At 38.9% G+C, this 16,000-nt stretch overlaps 1 protein-coding gene across 2 annotated transcripts; it reads right to left on the reverse strand.

Annotated features, from left to right (window-relative positions):
• Positions 1-2,307: 2,307 nt before the first annotated feature.
• Positions 2,308-15,685, reverse strand: LOC128027492 (protocadherin-10-like). Of its 2 annotated transcripts, none has more exons than XM_052615171.1 (5): positions 12,701-15,685; positions 11,689-11,747; positions 11,362-11,468; positions 5,397-5,554; positions 2,308-3,570 (listed from the first exon to the last, which is right to left on the reverse strand). In XM_052615171.1, exons 1-5 carry the CDS (start codon positions 15,245-15,247, stop codon positions 3,517-3,519), a joined length of 2,925 nt encoding a protein of 974 aa, XP_052471131.1. In that variant the 5' UTR covers positions 15,248-15,685; the 3' UTR covers positions 2,308-3,516. The 2 variants fall into 2 exon arrangements, with proteins under 2 accessions (XP_052471131.1, XP_052471130.1); XM_052615170.1 differs by having other exon boundaries at positions 5,201-5,554.
• Between the last annotated feature and the right edge of the window lie 315 nt (positions 15,686-16,000).

A 16,000-nucleotide genomic window follows, 5' to 3' on the forward strand; every position in this document is an offset into this window, starting at 1 on the left:
TACTTTCGCCTGGACACCAAATGACTGGCCTATGATCTACATATGCGCGCCTTGATTTGTGTGTGAATGTAAAGTGTGCAGACAGTAAGGAAAGTAAGTAGGGAAATAAGTAAGGAAATAGGCCAAAGGCACTAAAGACAGATTAACGTTCATTCACTGAACTAAATAGGCTTACTGTCAAGTGGAATGGCAGCCCTTCACTCAGATGCTCAGTGAAAAAAAAAAAAAAAAAAAAACTCTAAGTTTCACTTAGGTTCACTCAGAGTTTATAACCTGCTGTTTAATCGAGTCACAGTTCCACTGATATCTTATAAGCCATTGTCCATTAGAGAAAGTTAGAGATAAGTTAAATTCACGCAGAACCTGATTTTAAAGTGAGACATGTTTGTGACAACATTGCGATTAACCAATCAGATCTGAAGAACCAGTTTATAGATTTTCTGAAGTTTAGGCTTAAAATCACTGTTTGGTACTTGTACATCAGTGTCAATCGTCTATCATTTCCTCTGATTTTAGGGATTACTCATGGTTAAGGTTAGGTTTAGGTGTAGGGATATGGTCAAGAATATATTTTTGGAGTAAAATGTTGTTCCAGGGTCTAACTCAGCAAAATTAGGACGTGTTTAAATTCACACCCTACAATGGCACATTTGACATTTCAAATACTTTTTGGAACCTTTTTGCTATGACGTCTCAGTGGGGCTCTGTCGCAAACAGGTATGATAGCGAGACTTACAGCGGTTGAGAGGTCTAAATGTCAAAAAAGCTGTGAACACAGCTCAACTCACGGGGGCTCTCTGCCCCTCTTTTTCGTCCCTTTTCTCATTCACCCCCCCCCCCCCCCCCCCCCCCATCACGCTCCTGGCTCCGTTGTCCTTTTGTCATCTTATCTCCTGTCCGACTCTCTTCCTGCTCCCACGTAACAGACAGCACACTTGGGATTTGGGGCCTCTCTGCTCTCACATTCCTGTCCTGCGCCGCTTATCGCTTTTTCGCCGCCTTGTCACTTCAGACGCTTAGGCAGGGGCCCCCGAGGCCCCTCAGAGAACTGCCAGGGGTCCGATGAGCCTCCACCATGTCTCACTGTCACCTCAGACATCAGACATCTGGCAGTGCCACACACACACACACACACACACACACATGGATGCACATAGCAGAGATCTTCAAAACATTCCCTACAGAGAGGCATTTTGAAGTGAGAACAGACACGGAACACCTTGACAAACCAGCTCCGAAGATGCTCTTATTTTTCTTTTTCTCTCTCTTTGGATAAGAACAAAAGTTTGCTTCATATAGATATCATCAGTCAGAAAGAACAAATGGAGCACTGACCTGTCAGAGGAGACGAGGTGTGTGCAGGAGGAAGGAAAAGAGGGGTGAGATGAAGGGAGGAAAGGTGTGAGAGAGGTGAGAGAAAAGTGTCTGACAGGGGCTGGGGCTGTTAGCATATTTATGAGGACAGACTTTCTGTTCAACTTCAATCTATCTGTCAGTGGTGGCCTCTGCTAAAAGCGTCACCCAACACCCACCTTCACATCATCATTTGAGGCCCACCTTCTCCATTTTTTTTTTTTGTTTTTTTACCCGCAAAACAAACAAGATCCTGTTAGAAGAATTGTTTTGTATTCAGTAGAACTTAAAAAAAATGTTAACTGAACATCTTTGAGTGACTAAAATTTGCTCCAAAGCAAAGCACGTCTCTTGGAAATGTATGACTGGTTTGGGAAATCTTAAGTCATTTATTTTATTTCTTTAATTATTCTTATTATAGCCCAGTGATTTCTGTATTTAGGTCCCTCCATCAGCTTTCCCATTCAGATATTACAGCCTGCGGTTTGTGAAAGAGATTAATATGAGTGGAGGTCAAACATAATGGAGTCAATTTTAAGGAAAATGAGATATGATCACATTGCTTTTGTCCTTTGTTTCGTGCTGCATTAAGTTTAGTTCTGTGCGACTGGCTTTAAATTGAACTTTGCTGGAATATATATATATATATATATATATATATATATATATATATATATATATATATATATATATATATATATATATATTCATGTTATATATATATATATATATAACATGTTTGACCCTTTGCAGATGAGAAGTGGATGAAATGTCTTTGTCCACATTTCCCTCCATTTTTGTGCACAAATGTATTTGAACTAACATTGTTAATGGAACTTAAATAACATTTGGTTTGAACAAATAAACTGCACTAAATGCTCATTTGAGTTTTTGCATTTATGGCTTAATTGTTGAACTAAACTTTGTCTAAAAATAAAACACAGGAGTCTAGGATGCAAGTATACATTGTTCAGTTTATTTGTCACCTCCTGTTATTAAGGTGTTTGTGTGCATATGTGAATATGCATATATAGTGTGTAAATATCAGTATCAGTTTGTGTGTTTGCTTTGCGCTGTGACCCTTTCGTATTTGACCTCGGATTTCCAACATTACTTAGCAACAGTAATACACAACTGCCATGTATTTAAATCTAGAATATTACAACCCTTCTTTTTTTTATAGACATGAATCTCAATATCCAAAAGTGGATGAAAAGTTTGGAGATAAGGCTTTCTGTCATGTTAAGAACCCCCGTAAAGTGGATTCAGCTCCCTTGAGAAGCTTTACGCACTGCTGGAGAGATAAAAATTAAAACAAACCAAAAAAACTGCGCAAATGAAGACCGCACTTTCAGAAAAAGTATATATAGATAGAATTATAGATATATTTATTTTGAAGTTTAAAAGAGTACAGTTAAGACTTCTCACACGTGATATAACCTACGTACTGTCTGAGAGAATAAGATTTAGGCCACTGCTGTCCCGCTCACAACGTTAAACACTTAACCCTGATGGAAATAAAATCCCCCTGTGGAATCCGTTGCTTTTTTTTTTTTTTTCATTTGACAAAGAGTTGAATAGATTTAGGGAAAACACTTTATCACACACACACAGCCGCACACAGAATATAAAAACAGTCATGTCTAAAAGAACAATTTTGCATTTGTAATGCACAAATTAATTACCTGTACAATTGGCTTTTTAGTGGTGGGTGTGTGTGTACATAAACAACTAAAGGGCTCAGTGGATATAGCTCAGTTTTTGTATTTTTCATTGGTGGTTCTCGTCATAGTTCACTTCTTTTTTTTTTGTCCGTTATTTTATTTTATTTATTTTTTTTACGATGTACAGTAGTGCTGTAAACAGGCACACGCAGAAGCCAAGAGGAATAGCTGTCCTCTTGTTTCTCTCCTTGTCTTCCTATCCTCCATGTATTTTAACGGTTTAGTTTTGTCCTCCGTCTCAGTCCTGCTGAGAAGCACGTTATGTCCAGCCACTCGGCCTTGCATCTAGCTCTGCAAGTCCGACTCTTTCATCAAGTTTGTTGAGGTCCTAGAGGCTCCGGAAGCCTTTGGGAATGCACGATCATCTGACCTCTCTGGAAATAGAGTCTGAAAACTTGATGCTCTTCGCTTTTCCATCAGTTTTACTGGTTGTGCAAAATCACGCCGTCTCTGGTATGTCCACTCGGAAAGAGCTAGCATATCCTTTTCCGCGCTAAAAAGGGAAAAAGAAAGGAAGCTTATTAAAAGTATGTTTTGTTTTTTGTTTTGTTTTTTTAGGCGGCAAAATGCATAAAGTGTTGTGCTAAGCTATTAAAAGACCCTTGGCTGATCAATACAAAGGAGGAGCTTTGATGAGGAACTATAGTCCTACAATCATAAACAATTTCCTCAAAGTTAAATGCACAACCCACACAGCCTCGGAGCACTCTTTCTGAGACAGATATTTGAAGGTTTTAACATAACAAGAGCAGTCAATAATATCTCAATCAATCCCACTACCACCTTCATCCTCTCTAACACAACAAACGGTAGTAGGCAGTTTAAACCTTATAAACTATGGCCTTTTGAGGGTTGCGGTTTCAAGCTTCTGAGCTGACGTTTGGCATGATTCAAACCCTGCTACAATTAATGTGCTGCCAGTGTACAAAACAACAGGGAATCTCTGCCTTTTATTTATCTTTGTGTTTTACAAGTTCATGTTAGGCTTCAATCTCTGTCCGTCTCTGGTGGGTCATTGCCTATGGTCAGATATCTGACAATGTTTTCATATTTGATCTAACATGGTATCGCATTAAAATCCCAAAACTAGACACAGGGCATTTTATGATTCCCTGCATTTATAATCAACTGAACAATGTCATAGTTTTCATGTTCCAAAGCATGCACAATGTTTGAAATAATTATATTATCAGGGCTGTGACACATTCTAAAACCCAACAGTGGATGCTTTTTAAATTCCTGATTTTGAATTTGAATCTACGGAAGTAGAAATTAAGTGAAATGAATTTCAAACCATTTAATGCAACTAATTTTTAAAATCTGTTGGCTTGAAATGTTTCAAAAGTCAGAAGGTTTATAGATAGATAGATAGATAGATAGATAGATAGATAGATAGATAGATAGATAGATAGATAGATAGATAGATATTTGGGTTTAATTGATTAGAATGACTTACTGTCACTTTAATTTAAATCCCAATTCAATTTCCATCGGGTGTAGCCAATTTGATTCAAATTCACAATCATCTATTTAAAGGCTTTTTGAGTTCAAATTTTTTAACAACCCTGATAACATTGTTTGAATGTGAGTAAAGGTATGAAGAAAAAGCTAATCGTACACTCTTAAAAATAAAGGTTCTTTATTGCTTCTATCAAGAAAAAAAAAGATTCACTTGGTAGGGTTCTTTCTATTTGGTTCTTTGAAGATTAAAATAATAATTGATACTACATTAGAGGTTCTTAATATCAGAGTATTGATTCCTCCATTTAAAATGTGCAGGCCTCCAGGGGCTTTAAAGCACCAGTAGAGGGTTTTCTAAGAAACTACAAGATAAAAAAAAAATCCTGAAGGACATTAAAAGGATTCTGATGTTTCCTCCAATACTTATTGCTTCTTTTAGAGCATTTATTTTTTAAGAATGTACATTAGTAAACCAGTAGATGAAGAGCAGATGAAGGATGGAAAGATGTTGATGGGTGAAGGAAAGCTGAAGTGTGAGGGCTTAGAGTTCTTAGAGGAGAATTCAGCAGCACTTCACGCTAGAGGCCTTGAATTTGGTTTGAAAAGTTTTTTTTCGGGTCAGATCAAGACAGAGGAAAGGGCTCTGTCTTTGAGATACTCACAGAGACAGGCGGCTTTGTAAGGCATGCGAGAGTTACACAGAAGTGCATCGAACTCTTTCCTCTCTAGCGTGGAAGCACTGAGGTGATGTTGATGGTGTTGATGTTGGTGTTGATGCATCTGGTTGGGGAGGTGTGGCGTCTCTTTGCCAAAGGTTGAGAATGACTGATCGCCCACCAGCGTCTCGCCCTCAAATACCTCAGAGTTGGGCACAGAGTCCATGCCCGGCACGTGCAGGTTGCTGCGGTAATCGGCGCCCTGTCGTGCCTCGGTGGGCACAAAACTTGGCATCCAGCAGCGATCTGAGTGGCCAAGGGCTTTGCACTCCTCTGTGCAGTTGGAGAACAGGTCTGCTCCTATGAGAGAAAACAGAGAGATGGGTTAGCTTGTGTTTAATTTTCCATGTGGGAGGATGAGAGAGAGAATCTGCTCCCAATTGCACTGGAAGCATGCAAGTGCAAGACAGACCAACATAAGCAAATAAAACAAGCCAAGTGTAAGCAGTGCATGTAAGATATAACATGCCCTCGATGTCTCCTCTCATAGATAAATGAACATCACATTCTGCATTATCACATAAATCACATTCTGCAATAATTCACCCATTAAATCAACCAATTAATTAGTTATGCCGCATCTTTAAGCATTATAAAATACATGTCATTACCTTTGAAAACATTAGAAGCTCTGTGCATGAAATGTATTTGGCTCTTGATGGGTTAATCAAGAAAAGATTGTGTCCTGCTCATTTTTTGCCTTCTTTGTTACTTTTAAATTACAAATTACCCTGATCAAAGCATGTGCGGAGAACATACACACAGTGAGTAGATGGAGTCAATGCTGTAATCTATTCTTGAGGTTTCTCTTCCCCCCCCCCTATTTGGCATCAAAGTTAAACTCTCTCAGACACCAAGCTTACAGATAAACCCAATCCTCTGTTCTCTTTCCTTCTCTTCTGCCCAGCTGCAAGATGAAGGGATATATTATAAAGGTCATAACCCCCTTTACTCTTTTGTCTCTATCTCGTAGTCTCAATTAAAGGAACAAAAAGACTAAGATATTACGTCACCTTAAAAGAAAATCCACACTTCAATGGGTGCTAAAAGTTTTTTGAATATGTGGGGAAAATGTTTGAAAGTAAATAAATAAATACAATTCCTGATCTGAAATTATTTATATACCGTATCAAAATAATTAAAATTGCTTTAACCAAATAAAGTCATTTTCTGCAGCATTTTCCAGATATTATTTGAAACAGCTTTACGAGCTAAGCTCCGCCCCCAGTGTAAGGCTTACAACATCTTTCTGAGAGCTTCAGCACAGACCTAAAAACAGAGCTATTTCTGAGATGAAAATACAACCCCTGAATACAATACATCCTTGACATGCAAGACCCCTTTATGTGCAATTACATTAGGAGCACTTTGTTTCATTAATGTGCAATATTGCATTCGTTTGTAATATGATTTTTTAACTATTCTGTTAACTGTATATGTAAGTAGTGTATAGTAAAAATTCTGATGTTTTATGTGTAGAATTTTTATTTACTTATTTTACATATACTGAGTTTGGTCCTTGAGTGCACTATAATCTCGCTGTATGTTTGTATAATAGCAATAAAGAATCTAATCTAATTTAAAAAATGTTCCACTTTCCAGGCCTTGGGGACCAAGCTTCACAATCTCATGTCAGGCCAATCACATCAGGTTGAGCACGAGCCTCTTTGAAAATGTATTTTGATTAGCATCATGTAATTCACGCAGCCTGCTGCAAAAATCCAATGATGAACAACCTCACAAATCACAAAGCCGAGGAGCTAGCGCTACAAGAGCGTTACAGCTAAAGCCAGCATGAGGGAAACAAATCCTTTTGCGTGTGACAGTTGCACATCGCCTTTTACCCTCGCCAGCACCCCAGCAGGTGTAAGCCATGACGTTTTGACTATGTGCATCTAAAAAGAAGGGAGAGGTGAGCATATTTAAATCCCCTTTCAGCTCCTGTGTCTAAAAAACCCACGTCTAAAACAGTCACTAATTACAGCTGGAGGATTAATGAAGTGCCATTTGCAAAGCAGCGCTAAGCGGAGATGTTGAAGGTATGGAGCGGAGTCAGTGTTGTGAGGGGGATGTTCTTAGCTAATCCTCAGACTAGCCCTTCAGACAGAAGACAGGTCAGCATACACAGACTTTGCATTTCTGCTTTAAAAGAGGATTAGAGTCCTTCTGAGCTACATGCAAACAACTTACTTAGGCCTGGGTTTGGTAAGACTTGGGTCTGTAAAGACATAATTACAGACCCAAGTATCAGATCGACTAGGCAACAAGAAGAAGTTTAGACATTTAATCTGAAATCTATCCATTCCAATAGTCTTGTTTTTATAGTAGACTGTTAACAATGGATATATATGTCATACAAATAATGTGAGAAAGCGAGCGAGAGAGAGAGAGAGAGTTTGATGTTTAGAGAGTGTGAGATGAGACACTTCCTCATTGTGTAATCGCACAGAGACATCTTGATATCCTGACATTTTCGGAAATTAATTGCTCTCTGTACTCATCCGGTAACCCTTTTTCAGTTGAAAAACTGGAAAAGTAATTATATTGTTGAGTTGTGGTTCAATATTGCAAGAAAGAGTCAACCCTGATGAAAATGCAATGCTCTGCATTCTCTGGTTGAAAAATACATGTTTTTTTTTTTTTTATACTTTGTATTAATTTCCATTTCAGGTAACCTGGTGCTACTACAAATTTAAAAGAGGTTCAGGATTTTTGGGGGATTGGTCCACTTTACCCACATTCGATAAAGGGTTACAAAGGTTTTAATCTTTGCCTGTTAAAGCAGGTGCTATTCAAAAATTTAATTCAAAAGATTTTATATTTAAAACATTACAAATTAGTTTAAAATTAAAACATTATTAAAGAAATAAGTTATTACACTACACTCTTATTCAAAAGTGTTGGATAAGTTAGATTTTTTAACAATTTAGAATTTAATTTATTATGCTTACCAAGGCTTTCTTTACATGATAAAAATGTAGTAAAAAAAATAATAATAATAATAAATTAATAAAAATAATATTATTAAATATCAACAAAATGTTTTACATTTAAATATATTTTAAAATGAAATGCATTTTCAGTTGAAAAACTGGAAAAGTAATTATATTGTTGAGTTGTGGTTCAATATTGCAAGAAAGAGTCAACCCTGATGAAAATGCAATGCTCTGCATTCTCTGGTTGAAAAATACATGTTTTTTTTTTTTTATACTTTGTATTAATTTCCATTTCAGGTAACCTGGTGCTACTACAAATTTAAAAGAGGTTCAGGATTTTTGGGGGATTGGTCCACTTTACCCACATTCGATAAAGGGTTACAAAGGTTTTAATCTTTGCCTGTTAAAGCAGGTGCTATTCAAAAATTTAATTCAAAAGATTTTATATTTAAAACATTACAAATTAGTTTAAAATTAAAACATTATTAAAGAAATAAGTTATTACACTACACTCTTATTCAAAAGTGTTGGATAAGTTAGATTTTTTAACAATTTAGAATTTAATTTATTATGCTTACCAAGGCTTTCTTTACATGATAAAAATGTAGTAAAAAAAATAATAATAATAATAAATTAATAAAAATAATATTATTAAATATCAACAAAATGTTTTACATTTAAATATATTTTAAAATGAAATGCATTTTCTGATGGAAAAAGCAGAATTTTCAGCAATCATAACTCCAGTCTTCAGTGTCACATGATCCGTTATATAGAATTTGAATATGCTTATGTGCTCAAGAATATATATATATATATATATATATATATATATATATATATATATATATATATATATATATATATATATATATATATTATTATATATTGTTATCAATGTTCAAAACAGTTAAAGAAACAAAACAGTCATAATACAATAAAATCCATAATCATAATACCATAAGACCTTGGGAATTACACGCTGACATAGTGAGTAATGTTATGTTGTAAAAAAAAATCAAAAGTGCTTACTGAAGCCACATTTGAGGTGCATGTAAATATCAGAGGAAAAAGGCAGAGGCAGATATTAATATGATGTTTAAACAGGGTCTCTATGCAACAAAAACCCAGAAAACACCACAAACAATTTCACTAGAAAAAGAACACAAGTTTTTTTTTTTTTTTTTTTTTTTCACAAATTGTTATTTTAAATTCTACATTACTTTTTCATGATGCTCTACCCTGTGCATGACAAAGTGAGAGAGAGATAAAAAAAAAAAAAACATTGGGATTTAATATATATATATATATATATATATATATAAAATGTATATTTATATTTATATTTATATTATACTCTGTTGCTTTCTGAGCAGGAGCCTTGCTAAAAAAGCAACAGATCTGATAATAACCTTCATTTGCTAATTGGTATGCATCAGGCTGAAAATAAATTACTGATCAGTGAGCTGTTTCTGAATTCTGAACATGACCTGCACCCCAAATTAGGGATTCTGTTGCAAGGTGGCAGATCCTCAGGATAAAAGAAATGAAACTGGAATGAAATGATTCAGGTATGCCATTGCATAAGAGAAGCTCTGAAGTTATCCACTATGCATTACGGATGCATTCTTATGCACTAGAGAGAAATTAAGCAATGCTTATCTCTGCCTGTTTTCAATGTAGCAGAGATGAAAACAGGGATGCGGGATGCGTCTGCATTGTAACACTGTAAGCGTTTGGCTGACTAAAATTTTCAAGAAAGACCACAAAACAGCAGCTGGTTAAGAAACAAAATGAAACTTGAATGGATGAAGGCAGTTTCTAGTGAATTCTCATTAAAATGAACAATGCTCGGTTCTGAAGTCTCTCCAAGTCTGCATACCAAGCGGTTCTTTCAATTATCTTAATTAAAGAAGATAGTATGCAGCAAAACAATTCATTTTAGTGTGGACAATATGCACACAAATATTGGGGACAACATGCTCACAAATGAAAAAAAAAAAAAAAATAAAAAAAAAAAAAAAAAAAAAAAAAAAAAAAAAAAAAAAAAAAAAAAATATATATATATATATATATATATATATATATATATATATATATATATATATATATATATATATATATATATATATTTTTATTTTTTTTATTTTTTTTATTTTACATTATAGAGCTGTATCTTAAAGACAAGTGTTCTTTGATTGGCTGTGACAACAAAGCCAGATGGGCTAGCTGACCTTTTATAGAAAAATGCCTTGATTTTAATCTGATGTTTAACTGAGCAAAAATAAGCTAAATGAGAGCTGAAGCAGTCCAGCCACAGCATATGGTGCTCTGGAATAACAACAGAGGACATATGCTCAACCAAAAGGAAATTAATGATAATAAGATGCAACTTTTTGGTTGTATTCATTTGTGTTCAACTATGTCATAATTACATTATACAGTCAACTTCACAATGCACTTGAAGCAAAGTGTCATTTAGCAACAAAGCACCGTTTCCATTGCAGCCTACATCCGAAATCTCAATTCCAAAGAGCCACATGTGATCTTATGAAGGTGTGAACAAGTAGTTTCCTCCGTCAGTGGAATGAGGGCAGAGGGATTAGGGTGGAAGGGGAGTTTTGGGAGGGGATTGCACACAGCCAATGAATCGCTTGTTTGTTTGCTGCTCAACCTATTTGGTCCCATTCCCACAGAGTTGATGACAGACCGCCTGGACCGATCTAAATTCCATCACGTCTGTGGAGACGTGGGTGAAAGCGAGATAGTACCACTGAAGTAAATCCCTATTATAGGGAAGTATCCATAAACAATTGGATTATATTCTTCACTACGGCTTTTGTTCCCAGAGTGTGTTCACGCATCCATACCCAGAGGCTCACTGGCCTAAAATATTTCTGCTAGGATCCCCAAATATATGAAAGGCCATGACATGCTTTGATCAGGAGTTTTGTTCTGATTGTGTGAGGATGAAACACAATGAAACTACTGAAACTATTCTGCCATTGTTCGTCCAGCATGTCTATCTCAACAGTTTAAAAAGATAAAATAAAATAAATATATATATGAAACTTTAAAACCACATCTCTACAAGCTCAGCCTGACTAGCAGCTCATGTGATAATCAACATCGAAACGAGAGAGAAATAGAAATCTAATTGTATAACCATACCGGAGGAATGTCCACGATGCATGGCATCATGGTCGCTGTCTCCCTGCTCACTGTCTCCATGGCCGCTGTCTTTTGAGCTCACGATATCTGCCTCCTGGAAAGCAGAACTGAGGGAGGAGAGAGGGTTTGAGTCAACCACTATGCCACATGACTCTTACAGTACAGTATATAACCACAAATGTACTGCTCAGCCTTGAAATGGTCTCATATGCTCACGGCAGTTTAATTCAGATGTTCATAGACTTATCATATAAGGACAAAATAAAGTTTCTTTAATAAAGTTTTAGGAGGCAAATAAATTTAAGGTCATTTGTGTTAAATACTCACCTGTTAACACGCCTTGGTCGGTCTACCAAATAACTGAGTTCTGCTCTCTGGTGTTTTGTCTGCAAGATAATTAATCATTTGAAACAGGCCCTACAACAATGTATAATAGTCACTGAAAAAAAAAAAAATATAATAAAAAAATACAGGTCAGAATTCAAGCTTCGCTCACTAGGAGCATTACAGGAACCTTATGGGCAGGCAAAATCATTAAACTCTGCTGCTATTCAGCAGAATTCAACTATAGACGGATCTTTGTTCTTGTGAGGCTCTGCAACACCGTGACTGGCATATCTAATGACCTATAACCCGGAGAGCTTTTCACAAACATGCAAATCTATCACTTCAGTGACACTATGTTTACACTCTAATGTGGGTTGCTATAGGTAAATAGGTATAGTTATACAGTATAAGCCTTATAGATAATATAATATAATACTATTATACTAATAATAATACTAGTACTACTACTAATACAAGTAGAACAGATTCATGTTGCTTATGTAAGTATGCTAGCAACCAGTTATCAACCTGTTTGTTTTCAGAGCTCACTATACTTGAGAGGAGGATTTTTCTTTATTTTGCTTAGCTTTTTTTAAGTCACTAAATGTATAGTTAATTTGAAATATAAGACAATAAATATAATTCAAATGTACTTAAAAAATAGCAAAAACGATTTCAAATCATGACTACTGACATACTGTTCACATAATATGGAATAATGAAATTCTATAATTTTATCTAATCTTATTTAAATCTTCTCTCTCTCTCTCTCTCTCTCTCTCTCTCTCTCTCTCTCTCTCTCTCTCTCTCTCTCTCTGGTGCTATGTATGTTAGCTAAATGAGCTAGACATGCTTTCTGATTGCCATTATTCAATATATATATATATATATATATATATATATATATATATATATATATATATATTATTTATATTTATATATATTTTTTTTATTTTTTTATTTTTTTTGCATCTTATAATATTCTTTGAGTAAGTTTAACAAGTGCTCGTACCTCACTGGAGAGCAGGCTGCCGTTGGATATGATGTCCGGCTGCTGTTGGTCCGTATATCCGGTCACTATGGCTCCGCACGGATTGTGCTCGGTGTCATTGCTGCGCGACGGGCTGCAGGCCTTCAGGAACATGAGGTCCGTTTTGGCCGATTCCGGAGTCAGACATACCTGGTAGCAGTAGTTCTGACTTTGATGGAGCGAGCCGAAGCTCCCTGACTCTTCCACGGGCACCTGCGCGGCACTCGCCACGCTCACGTTGGCTGTGTTGGTGCTTTGGACCAGCATGATGTCTGACTTGCTCAGTTTCTTCTTTTTACGTGCGGCCCGGGCCTGGCGTCCGCAGCAGGCACCTGACCCGCACGATCCGCAGCCCACCAGGCAGCAGCAGTCGCTCGCCAGGCAGGTGCTGTAGATGTTCAGCTTTTTGTCCTTCTGACAGCGCACGGCCAGTACAATCATAGCAAGCAGGAAGATGAAGGAAACGGAGCCGAGCGCGATGATGAGGATGAGCGTCAAGTCCAGAGACGCGTCTTTGGCCTTGGCCGTGCCGCGCTCTCCACTGTGGCCCTCCACGAGACTGTCCACGAGTGTCACCTGCACCACAGCGCTGCACGACATAGGAGGCTGCCCGTGATCCCTTACCTCAATCAGCAGCTCATAAAGCTGTTGCGGGTCTCGTTTGACTGACACCCGGCGGGCCGTGCGCAACTCCCCGGTGCGCCAGTCCATTCTGAACATCCCATTCTCATTCCCTCTCTGTACACTGTATGACAAACGCGCGTTCTCTCCATCATCTGCATCCATGGCGACAATGCGAGTAACTAGGTAACCTGGCTCGGCAGAGCGCGGCAAAGGCTCCCGCGCAGTGCCATTTTTTCCAAGAGGCGCAATTACAGACGGCGCGTTATCGTTCTGATCCACTATAATGACGTTCACTGTGGCGTTGGACCACAGCTCGGGGCTGCCTGAGTCTCTGGCTTGAACCGTGAAGCTGAAGTCTTTAAGTTGCTCATAATCAAACGATCTGAGGGCATACAGATACCCATTCTCCGAGTTGATGGACACATACGTGACCACAGACATACCCTGTATTTCACACTCCACTATGGAGTAAGTTATATAAGCATTCTGTCCGACATCAGGATCGACTGCACTGACAGCGTAGATGTAAGCACCTGGGACGTTGTTTTCGGTCACATACACATCATAAATGGGCTGCGTAAACGCTGGCGCGTTGTCGTTCTCGTCAGACACGTGCACTTTGATTGATTTGCTGGTTGCCAGAGATGGGATCCCTTTATCTCTCGCAACTACGGTGATTGTGTACGCCTCTACAGTCTCTCGGTTTAGAGGACCGTCAGTCACAATAGTGTAATAATTTCTGAAAGAGGTTTTGAGTTTAAAAGGAACATCTCCGAGAATTTCCACATGCGTCTGGCCGTTGTCTTCTGAGTCTTTATCGGTGACGCTGAGCAGAGCGATCACGGTGCCCGTGGCTGCGTTTTCGCTCACAGACTCCGTCACGGTGCTAAAGATGATCTCTGGTGCGTTGTCGTTGACGTCCGTCACTTTGACCAAAACTTTACAGTGCGCTGGCACGGCATTAGGTCCCATGTCTTTCGCTTGCACGTAAATCTGATACAGGCTGCTCTCCTCAAAGTCCACCTCACCTCTGACCTCTATACGGCCCGTTCGGGCATCGATATCGAACAGTTCCTTGACTCTGGTTGTGATGTGGTTGCTGAACGAGTAAATGACCTCCCCGTTCGGGCCCTCGTCTGAGTCGGTCGCGTTCAGCTGCATGACGAGCGTGCCCACGGGCGCGTTCTCGGCCAGGTTAACCGAGTATACCGGCTGATCAAACACCGGGACGTTGTCGTTGGAGTCGAGCACTCTGACCACAAGCAGAGCTGTACCTGTCCGAGGGGGCTGGCCGCCGTCCACGGCCGTGAGGACGTAACGGTGCAACGCTTGCTGTTCTCGATCAAGTGGCTTTTCTAAAACCAGCTCTGCGAATTTGTTGCCGTCAGTCTGTGTTTGCACGTCTAGGTAGAAATAGTTGTTGTTGGTGATGTCGTAAGTGCGCAATGCGTTACTACCGACATCCGGATCAAAGGCGCTCTCCAACGGGAAGCGCGTACCCGGGGTCGCGCTCTCGGATATTTCCACGGTGAAGTCTGTCTCCGGGAAGCTCGGCGGGTTGTCGTTGATGTCCACCACCTCTATCTCCACACGAAAGAGCTCGAGTGGGTTCTCCAGGAACACCTCCAGGTGAAGCAAACAGCTGGCACTCTGCTTACAGATGCGCTCCCGGTCGATTTTCTCGTTAACGAAAAGCACCCCGTTCTCCAAGTTTACTTCCAGGTACGGCGTCCGCGAGCTGGGCACCACCTGAAAGCGGCGAGATGAAAGTTTTGTAAGGTCCAGTCCCAAATCCTCGGCGATATTTCCCACAAACGTGCCATGCTCCGCTTCCTCTGGCACAGAATAACGTATCTGCGAAACTACCCCATCCGAGAGACACAGCAGGAGCAAAAACACAAACATCTCCACTATGGAAAGGACACTTGGAATATTTTATCTCCGCGGAGCACGCAGCAAAACCATCACCCTCTTCTCCAAGGTAAGGCGCGCAGGCTTGCGTAAGGCTTTGGTTGTAGGGTAATATGTTTCCTTAAACGGGGCCGTCAGCCAAAAACCATGCTGTCTGCGCGCTGGTTTACCCAGGACCGATTTCCCAAGGCGATTCCCTCAACGAACAAACTTTAGAATCTCAGAAAATTTCTGGCACAAGTGAACATTAGAATATTAAACTGACACTGATATTAAGAGATATCAGTTGGCGTGTGATCAAATACAATATCATAATCCACAGAGTTAATGCAACAAATGAATTGTATATTAGAGCTACAGTCTCTGATATCTGAAAGGTCCAAAATATCTGGTGCGCTCCTACGAGGTCCGCTGGCACAGTACTGAAGCATCAGTGCTTAGCTGTTCGGTTTTCCCGCAGCACCCTCCCCTCGCCAACCAATGGGAGCACCCGGCACCAGCAGAGCTCAACATTTATTGGCTCTGCGCTACGTCAGTTAGCCCCCTGGTAGCGGATAGACACGCCCCCTGGTCAGAGCTGCGGGATTTCTGATCATGATGATTGAATAGCTAATGAGTTCGTATGAGTCATAGAGAAGAACGAACAAGTTATGGTGAAATACCAAAAAAAAAACCATGTGTATATCAACATGAGACCATGCATAACTTTTTAATGTGCATACGTGTTAAACTGTTCTTTTATTTATT

Source organism: Carassius gibelio, chromosome A14 (assembly GCF_023724105.1).
Source record: "Carassius gibelio isolate Cgi1373 ecotype wild population from Czech Republic chromosome A14, carGib1.2-hapl.c, whole genome shotgun sequence".
Lineage (NCBI taxonomy): Eukaryota > Metazoa > Chordata > Actinopteri > Cypriniformes > Cyprinidae > Carassius > Carassius gibelio.